At 41.3% G+C, this 10,170-nt stretch overlaps 1 protein-coding gene across 2 annotated transcripts; it reads left to right on the top strand.

Moving 5' to 3' along the window:
- The first annotated feature begins 583 nt into the window (after positions 1-583).
- Positions 584-9,458, top strand: LOC119308189 (WD repeat-containing protein 48-like). 2 transcript variants are annotated; one of them, XM_037584309.1, is made up of 18 exons: positions 584-930; positions 1,760-1,892; positions 2,003-2,161; positions 2,758-2,820; positions 3,008-3,097; positions 3,183-3,476; positions 3,573-3,670; positions 4,380-4,415; positions 4,653-4,773; positions 4,851-5,087; positions 5,904-5,999; positions 6,083-6,148; positions 6,328-6,366; positions 6,455-6,589; positions 6,839-7,191; positions 7,796-7,889; positions 8,480-8,656; positions 8,755-9,458. In XM_037584309.1, the coding sequence occupies exons 2-18, from the start codon at positions 1,794-1,796 to the stop codon at positions 8,854-8,856; spliced, it is 2,259 nt and encodes a 752-aa protein (XP_037440206.1). In that variant the 5' UTR covers positions 584-930; positions 1,760-1,793; the 3' UTR covers positions 8,857-9,458. The 2 variants fall into 2 exon arrangements, with proteins under 2 accessions (XP_037440206.1, XP_037440207.1); XM_037584310.1 differs by having other exon boundaries at positions 585-930; positions 8,758-9,458.
- The last annotated feature ends 712 nt before the right edge of the window (positions 9,459-10,170 follow it).

Here is a 10,170-nt window from a genome sequence, read left to right on the forward strand (position 1 = left end):
AGAAGGCGAATCTGGACATGTGGCTTGACTTTTCGCCTGCCAATGTGGCCCCAGGAACGCTTTTCCCTTGCCCCGGTGCCCCCGAGCGCCCCCAGTGCGCCGGGTTCACCCTGCGAACGCCGGGCACAAAAACGGGCCGAGCCGGCGGAATTCGGCGTCTTGGTGGTGCGACTGGGTCGTTTTTTCGGCGCAGGCGCAAAAAAATCGCCTGGGAAGGCCATTTTGGGTGCGTGGTTGGAGATGCTCTAACACCCCCGATGGAGGGTTCTTGTACCCCTTTCTCTCTTTAATGCAAGATACGTATGCTATGCGTATTCGAGAAAAGGCCCGGGTGTTTGAGACCCGTTTGAGAACCACGTCTTGGTCGTCCGATCGGGCCGTCCACCCGGGCGTTTGAGATGCAATTGGTGCGCCGAGCCGTCTTATCACGCGCCGTTAAGTCCGTTTCCGGCCTGCTAAACCCATCGAGGACTATCCAACGAGAGACTAGGACCTGCCCTGCCCAGCCCGGATCGGCCCGGCCTTTGCAAGCGGAAGCACACGACACCTCTATTGACCCACCTGCCTCCTCGTCCTCGTCCTCCTCCTCCACCTCGCTCCGCCCCCCCCGTCGCGCCCTCACCTCGCCGCGACAACCGCTACCGCCGCCGCGCAAAACCCCGTCCCACACCCCAGCGCCCAACCCCTATCCACCCCAACCAGATCGATCGGCGGCACCTTCTGCTCCCAATCCCGCGGCATCGCCCCTGAGTCTCCCACCGCTGAAGCCCACACCGAGTTCCTCCTCCTCCTCCTCGTCTGCCGCTGCCGTCGCCTCCCGCCGAAGGACGCATGCTACGAGGCTCGGTTCTCGCGTACTTTCTCCGCTGATCCCGTCTGCTGCTCCTGGACTGGCGCGGACATCCGGAAGGGACGCGATCCCTTTTGCTGGTAAGGAAGCCCTAGCTTGCTCAGATTATCGCGTGTTTTGCTCTTCGCGCAGCGAGCAATTGAATCCAGCCAGATCCCTTTCTTCAAGATCGGTCTCAGTTGACCCTATTCTCATCGCTAGGACTGTCAAGGTGCGGGTGCATCCCCCATCGCCCATGTATTTCGGCCCCTGAACTAATACTACTTTGAGATCCTGAACAATACCACTAGCACCAGTCTATTCTCCCCATGCCCCTGTGCCGGGGTGGGGGTGGGTTGGGGGATCGTTTATCAGTGTTCGAAGAGGCGGATGCCTAGGCGTAGGCAACACCCTCCTGCCTAGGTACCTAGTGCTGGTGTGTCTTATGACTAGCGCGGTGGTGAACCATGGTACTTTGCCAGCTTGTTTTGCTTCATGTGGGATCATTAATACTTCAGTTCAAAACTTAATAGGAACTATTTAGTTTTGATGGGGAAAAGTAGGGGTCAGAGTGACTTACCATTGTTTGGTCAAGCGAGTTTTCGGTAATATGTGAAACGGTGCTTCCTGTTTTGGCGTTTTTCCTTTGAACCAGTAATCAAAAGGAACTCTATATGTCTGCGATTTTTACAGCAGTAAATTCAGTGAATTGATTTGTGTAACTTTGAGATTTTGCATCTCAATTCTAACTGTTGCTAGATGCTGCATTTACTTTTGCTCCAAAATTGCCCAATGTTATGTCAACCTGCCCTGTCAGGAAGCTTTATTAGCATACTGGAGATTATGCAATCTCAAATTCTTTATAAAATATCCAGCATCGATTCATCTATGGTTAAATTGAAATAATTTATCGCTGGTTTTGTATGTTAGGCTACTGCAGTTTTTGATACATATCCACCTTTCAATGCATCGTGTCGGGAGTGCTGGAAACACGGCCGGTTCAAGTCGACCGAGAAAGGAGAAGCGCTTCACATATGTGCTCAATGATGCTGATAATAAAAAGGTCAGCCCCGCTTCAGTATTAACTAGTTGTTCTTAGGTATTGCAGTTAGCTTGAAACAGTTCTTGCTACACCCAAAAGTCCTCATGCATTTCCTTCTGCTTGTTTTTCAGCATTGTGCTGGAATCAACTGCTTATCGTACCTGAATGCTTCTGCTTCTGGTACAAGTGATTATCTTTTTACTGGGAGTCGCGATGGTACCTTGAAGAGATGGGAATACCAAAATGGGGATGCAAACTTTTCAGCAACCTTTGAGTCACATGTTGATTGGGTATGTTTTTCTATGTACTCCTGCTCCAGCTGATTTTACATTTTGAAATCGCGGTATTGCCTCTGTTTGAATTGCCATTGGATCATTTTCTTTTGTAATTTATTAGCTCAAGAGTATCAAACTAGATTTCAACATCAAATCAAGGGTGTTGTCATTACATTTTGTTAACATATTTATGGTTCGGTACAATCAATTCATTTCGGTTGTTATTCCATCTTTGCCTTTTTTGCATATATTTTTTATTGTGCTGTTCGAGTCTGAAATTCTGTGTATCCTTTGTAAATGGGTGGGAGGCCATCCAGAGTTCTGGACAATACTTGGGAGCAGGGCCAGTCCCTGTAACCTTTGCCATATTTGCTAAATTATTTGTTACTTGCATCCACGTGAAACAAGATGGGCTGGATGGAACATTCTCCTAGTCCTACATAGTTTTATTGTCCAATTATGGAAGTTAGGCAGTAGATTCTGTTAGTGGATGGAGAAATAAATCCGTCAGGACTTGAACTGATACTTGCTTCCTGCTTACATATGTTGACTCTCTTGTATCACCGCTGAAGTATTGCCTTGTTTTACAAGCTGCTATCTTTATTGTGCAGGTTAACGATGCCATTATTGTTGGCCAAAATCTTGTTTCCTGTTCCTCAGACACCACATTAAAGGTTTGTTGTTTCAGTGGCCCCTGTTTTTAGATTTTTTTTGTCGTGCCTGCATGCTTTTTTGTTTCCTATTTTTTTGTTGCCTAACCAATATATGTTTGTGTTGCTATTTTTTCACAGCGTTATAAAGTAAGTTCGGCAGGCATGTTTCAGAAACCCCAAACTAAGCCCCAATATCTATTTTTTACAGGTGTGGAATTGCTTAGCAGATGGTGCTTGTACCAAGACGCTCCGCCAGCATTCTGATTATGTGATATGTCTTGCTGCGGCTGAAAAGAATGTATATATTGCCAGACCTATGACTATGTGGAAGTATTAGTTCTATATCTACTATATTTTATTTGCTTTTTGTGCCTTTACTGTAGAACAATATTGTAGCCTCTGGTGGCCTTGGTGGTGAGGTCTTCATATGGGATCTTGATGCTGCTATTGCACCTATAGCCAAATCTGTAGATGCAAAAGAGGATGAGGTTCCTAACGGAAGCTCTGGACCTGCTTTGTCAACCTTGTGCAATGTAAATTCTAGTGGCAACATTGTTTCTACCAATGGAAAATCACATGGGTACAGTCCAATTGCTGCCAAAGGTCATAAGGATTCAGTTTATGCATTGGATATGAATGATACAGGGACATTGCTTGTCTCTGGTGGTACTGAAAAGGTATTGCACTATTCATCTTCAAGAGCAAGTATGTGATCCTTTAACTGCCATTTTATTTGGACCTTTTCTTATAGACTTCCTACTGGTTTGATATAGGTTGTTCGTGTTTGGGATCCCAGGACAGGTTCTAAGAACATGAAATTGAGAGGGCACACTGACAATATCAGGGCTTTGCTTATTGATTCCACTGGAAGGTTTGTGTTTAGGCATCGTCAACATAGATTCATCTAAGATAATGCATTGTCTGCAAATGAGTGGTTATGATGACATTAGATGTTTCAAAAGTGAATCATAGAACAGCTCAGACAATATTGTACCCATTTATGTGTTCCATATATACAGCTTTTGTAGACCATAAATTATCATCTATACATGTTCCTGGCCTAGCATTTTTAGTTTCCTATAGTTGCAGTCAACAACAAGCCCTTTATATTTTGGAGAAAGGTTACTGCTGAATCATTATCTTTTGCAAATAAGCATCCACTATCTTTTAAGTTGGATTAGTCACGTGATCAGTAGTTCAAAAGCCGTAACTTCACCACTGAAATCAATTGATTGCCCAAAGGGGACATTGATTGGCATGGTCATCATGCTGGTTACCATCCTAGTCAGGCAATGGTCAATGTCAGCCACTTCTATGTGTTATTAGTTGATGAGATGGAAATAACTCACATGGCACAAAAACTGACTAGGATGCAAATGTTTGTTTGTGGGAGCTGATGTGTCATATTTGAAAGGAACATGTGGTTTTTGATGATTAAATTACTGATTTTGGCTGCAAGGTTTAAAAAATGGTGTTGACCAACACTAGATAATGTTGACATGCTTTGTGGAACTTTCTTGAATCCCCTCTATTTTCATTAGAAGTTTGAAACTAGTTAACACTGTATAACACATTTCCAGGTATTGTCTATCAGGCTCATCTGACTCAATGATAAGGTAAATACAATGTTCATATTTTCTGTATTTGGTCATGATGCCAAGTAGGGATGCAGGCGGATGCATCCGTGAATGTCCACATGAAGATTATTAACACAGCATGATTATTAAAGTAACAGTGCATTAACTAATTTCCGGCATCGCGGACAATCACTGCGTCGCGGGCACGTTAGCCTGCATGCATAGATGCTGCAAATAATTTTTTGCATCTTGTCTAAATATGTTCGTACTTCGCAGACTATGGGATCTAGGACAGCAACGCTGTGTGCATTCTTATGCCGTTCACACTGATTCCGTTTGGGCGCTCGCAAGCACCCCTTCATTTGGTCATGTTTATAGTGGTGGAAGAGATCAGTCCGTGAGTAAAATATCTCGTTTTGTTGAATAATGTCTACAGTTCTAAGTCCTGAACTTCTCTGTTTTCCGTTGGTACAGGTGTACCTGACAGACCTCTCCACACGAGAGAGTGTTTTACTATGCACAAATGAACACCCAATCCTACAGTTGTCCTTGCAAGATGATACAATATGGGTTGCAACAACTGATTCTTCTGTTTATGGATGGCCAGCTGAAGGGCAAACCCCACAAAAGGTTTTTCAAAAGGGCGGCTCATTCTTAGCTGGGAATTTGTCATTCTCAAGAGCAAGAGCTTCTTTAGAAGGATCAGCACCTGTAAGCATGACAGTTGCCATCTTTTCATCTGTTACGTTACTTTATCAGACATGTTATGTTCTGGCTTCCGAGCAGTGACGTCACATTTCTGAGATGCGCCATAATAATAAGTTAATAACTCATTATTTCCGAGACATGCAATCTGTGATGATAGTTTCATCTCCTATAGCCGACTAGTAATCATGTACATGCAATGCACGTTGCTATTATTTTGGATATTGGTTGCACGTTGATACTAGTTAGGATATTAACTGCGCGTTAATTACGTGGTTAGCACTCACCTAGATATGTATGATATTAATTGAATGCTAAACATGTTGAGTGCTCAACGTTGGAGTAATCTGGTTGTTTGATTGGCATGGTTTGATGGTTGAGATTAGTTGGATCTGCCCCTTTGAGTCTTTTTATATTGGTATAACTATTTACATGTCTGTTAACTTTGGGGCAAATTATTCTAGATCTTTGTGTCATGCAATGCAAGCCATGTAATATTTACTTTGAGGTCTTGTTTTTCCCATGTTAACCAGCTATCTTTATTTCTCAGAGATGATGGCAAATAAACACTGGGATTTGTTTTTTGCTACATAATTTCTATGTTTATATTCTACTTTGGGCACTATTCAAAATTAATGCCAGATACACCTCAGTTTCTTTTTTAGCCTTTTGTCTAAAATTATGTGCTTATGATACCCATGTTTCATTGATCTACTCAACTCTATACCTGTTTTTGCTTGACTGATCAGCAACAGTTATTTTTACTTGGTCATCTTGCACAGGTGTACATGTTAATAACTTCTATTTTCTAAACCACTCTAGGTGCCTGTATACAAAGAGCCATCTTTCACTATTCCTGGAGTTCCAGCTATAGTTCAACATGAGATCATGAATAATAGAAGGCATGTCCTGACAAAGGTGATTATAAGATATTTTCAAATTTGTCTTTGTTGTTATCAAACGCAACAAGTGGCATCATCCACCTTCATCCTATTTTACAGGATACTGTTGGTTCTGTCAAATTATGGGAGATTACTCGAGGAGCTGTTATCGAAGATTTTGGCAAGGTTCCTATTCCCTCTCGATGTCTTGAGTGCACTTTTCCTCATGGATAATATACAAATGTTAAGAGCTAGCAGCATTGCTAGGTCGTATCCAAATTTGAGAAGCTCACAGTTCATATGGATCTCTTTTGAATAAATTGGAAGGTTTGCTAGAATGTTAAGCCACTTCATTTTGCTTGCAGGTTTCGTTTGATGATAAGAAAAAGGAGTTATTTGAGATGGTATAACTGCCAAATCATGATTTTTTTTGTTTATGTTTTATTTAAAGATGCTCTGCATATTGCTATATCACATGCTTCTCTATTTTAGGTTAGCATACCTGCATGGTTCACCATGGACGCTCGATTGGGGTGCCTGTCTGTTCACCTGGATATTCCACAATGCTTTTCCGCAGAAATATATGCGGTTGATTTGAATGTTACTGGAGCACAGGAAGATCTTAAGGTTTGCACAAAAACATATCATAATGCGGACTATGGTTATTTTTTGTTTAAGCTTACCCACTGTTCAGAAATTAGTTGGATCAGTAGTTCATCTATGTTCTTGAGTTGCAATGGAAATATCGTGTTATTAATATTTGTTATTTCATTTTTACTGTAAACCTTTCATTACACCTATTAAAAAATTCACTTTGCCATAGTATGGTTGCCACTAGCAAGTCATCTTCTGAACAGTTGTCCAAAAATTGTGCAGATTAATTTGGCTCATGAGACTCTTCGTGGTTTGTTAGTTCATTGGAGTAAACGAAGGCCGAAACCAGGCCCACACAGCTTGTCCAATGGTGATTCTTCAATAGGGAAAGATGTATCATTGAAAAATTTGCCACATTCAAGATCTGACGTCGACGATGGAAGCGAAAACCATGCAAATAATGTGCTTCCCTCGTTTGAGTTCTCCACGGTTTCGCCTCCATCAATTATCACGGAAAGTTCTAGTGGAGGGCCTTGGAGAAAGAGAATTACCGATTTGGATGGAACCGAGGATGATTTGCCATGGTGGTGCGTGGACTGTGCTGAGAACGGCCGATTTCCAAAAGAGAACACAAAGTAATTTATCATCTCAACATGTTTTTATCCCGAGATGATATTTTAGTTTGATATCTTTGAAACATGTTTCCCGTCCTTGGATATAGCTACCTTAGTAATTGGAGTAGCAAAGCATTTTAGAAGGCGAAACACTTTATTGCAGTAGTTTGCAAGCCTGTGTTATTGTGATGATGCTTAACTTTTAAATTGTTGCAAGTTTTTTGTTCTGGCCATATTCTTATGACCTTCCAAGTCTTGAACCCAGTCAGTCATGGTATGTTTCCATACATATATTTTTCATGTAGCAGTGGCAATGGATTTCGGAATTCCAAAGATGATATATGATTTTGGTGTGGAGTGATTGATTATCCATCCTTGAGCTCAAATATGCTAGTATGATTTTACTGTTTATTTATCCTTGAACTTTCGTGAAGCTGTATTACCTTCCCCAGACCCCACCTGGTGTGGGAGCTTCTAGCACTGGGTCTATCTTTTTTTATTTCTTTCAGTTAATGATGTGATATTTGTTCTGCAATATACCCTAATTGGGAGAACCACTTGCAGACTGAAAATTCGAACTCTCAGTAAATATGTTCCTGACACTGCTTCCCCTTTTGAAATGTAGGTGCGGCTTTTATTTGCATCCGGCCGAAGGCTCACCTGCACCAAACATAACGCAAGGGAAACTCAGCGCCCCACGGATATTGCGAGTTCTCAAAGTAAGATGTTAACTGAAATCAGTTATCTAGAACAATGTTAAAGATATAAGTTGCAAAGGGTGAATTTCTCTCGACAAAAAAAGTGGCATAAGGTGAAGGATGGAAGCAGATTTGGCGATCCATGGAAGTACTATATGTCAATCGGCTACATGCTCTCTCCGTCCCAAAATAAGTCTCACTTTGTACTTGGTACAAAGTTGAGACACTTATTTTGGGACGGCGGGAGTACATGGGAAGAAACACGGAGATAGCTAACTAACTAGTTTTTTTCTTATCTGCCTTTGTTTTTTGAGCAGCTAACTACTCCCTCCGTCCGGAAATACTTGTCATCAAAATGGATAAAAAGAGATGTATCTAAAACTAAAATATATCTAGATACATCCCCTTTTATCCATTTTGATGACGAGTATTTCCGGACGGAGGGAGTACCTTGACAATAGATGTCTAACGCTATTTTTCAGTACCCTAGCTGAATCATACAAATATTGATAATACGATACAGTCACATATTATGAACAAGTTATTGCTGTTGTTATGTAGGGAGTATCATCTTATTTTATGTCATCTATTAAATTTGTTTCTGTATACAGGTTGCTAACTATGTTGTTGAGAAGCTTGTTCTTGAGAAACCATTGGATGGAAGTCCGGACAGCACATTTGCCATGGGTTTGACCTCTGGCACATCAGCCCTAGATAGTTCTTCACGGCTTGGACTAAAGCCATGGCAAAAACTGAAACCTTCTGTTGAGATATTGTGCAACAACCAGGCAAGTATTCATAAGGCATAATGGAAGCCCGCATTACATTTTGTGGTTTGAGAGCAAACTTATCATTGTGCAGTTGTGTTAAAGAATACTTTTTGCAGCAGGTTCTGTCACCTGAGATGAGTTTGGCGACAGTGCGGACATATATTTGGAAGAAGCCGGAGGATTTGATTCTTAATTACAGAGTGGTCCAATCAAGATAATTGCAACCTACTCCCTCCGTTCCTAAATACTTGTCTTTCTAGGCATTTCAACAAGTGACTACATACGGAGCAAAATGAGTGAATCTACACTCTAAAATATGTCTACATACATCCGTATGTAGTAGTCATTTGAAATGTCTAGAAAGACAAATAGGAACGGAGGGAGTAAAATACATCCGCTCGTTTGGTTCACCATAGGTGCTGAGCATATCTGCATTGGAGATGGCATCGTTGAAGATAACCATATGACCTATAGGATGCAAGTGTTCCATTCTTGTGCTGCTCTTTGGTGCCGTTCCCAGAACTACAGCAACTTAATTCCTCCTCTGTAAAGTTTTTCTGTGAATCTTGTATCTCCAGGCTTCTAGTGAGATTGTATCATAGCACAGGTGTAATGATCTGCTAGCTACCAGGCTTGTATATCTAGAGATTTGGATTTCTCAATAAAGCTTCTAAATGGGATAAAAGAAATTATTTCTTCCCCCTCCACGTACAAAATGATTTGATTGTAAGAAAACATTTTTTTTCTGCTTTGGACTTAACCCTGTTTCCATCTTCTTGGGATGAGGTGTAAGAGAATAAAATTATTCCAGTTGGCCTGCTGTTTTGTCTTGTTCACGTGAAAGTCTGCGTTGCTGTGTGCCGGGGCTCAAAATATTCAGGGCATTGGTCAGGTTGGTCAATTGTTGAAAAAGAGAATCTGAGCGTGTTTGGCATTGTAACAGATTGTCATCATAATTGAATATGATCGAAGCATACTAGGCCCTCTTTCATTCCAATGAATTACATAGGAATCTTGGAGTTATAGAACTTATATGGCTTGTTTCATTGTATATTTGTATTACCTCCGTCCGAATTACTCTTAGATTTGTCGATACGGAGGGAGTACTATTTGGATACAAATTCCTTATATCGTTTACTTTGCATGTAATCCCCACTAGCTCAATTCTCTTGGCATGCAACTATGTACCCCACCATATTTAATTCTCTAAACATTCAACTACGCCAATTCACTATGCCACTTTACATGGAAAAAGATCCACCTTAACATGCATCATGCATGATAGTTATATTACTAAATTTTATAAAACTATATAATAATCAAATAAATTAAATTATATGTGCTTGAGTTTCAATTCTCATATTGCTAATTAGAACACTAAAGTTTCATACCGTCAAATCTCATGGAATTATTGCATCCAATCCTTGGTGCAACACGTCCGCACCTGCACACATCCAACCTCTCCACACGTGCCCCCCTCACCAAGGGCCCACTCAACATGCATGGCAAAAGATTTTCCATTCTATTATTCT

This window comes from Triticum dicoccoides, chromosome 5B (genome assembly GCF_002162155.2).
Source record: "Triticum dicoccoides isolate Atlit2015 ecotype Zavitan chromosome 5B, WEW_v2.0, whole genome shotgun sequence".
In the NCBI taxonomy this organism is placed as follows: Eukaryota; Viridiplantae; Streptophyta; class Magnoliopsida; order Poales; family Poaceae; genus Triticum; species Triticum dicoccoides.

Bases quoted from the DNA above. Each gene is read 5' to 3' on its own strand.
- LOC119308189 (XM_037584309.1), top strand. From the start codon at position 1,794: ATGCATCGTGTCGGGAGTGCTGGAAACACGGCCGGTTCAAGTCGACCG. The intron at 2,821-3,007 runs GTTTGTTGTTTC...TATTTTTTACAG, and splicing joins CCTCAGACACCACATTAAAG to GTGTGGAATTGCTTAGCAGA. The intron at 6,367-6,454 runs GTATAACTGCCA...TCTCTATTTTAG, and splicing joins AAAAGGAGTTATTTGAGATG to GTTAGCATACCTGCATGGTT.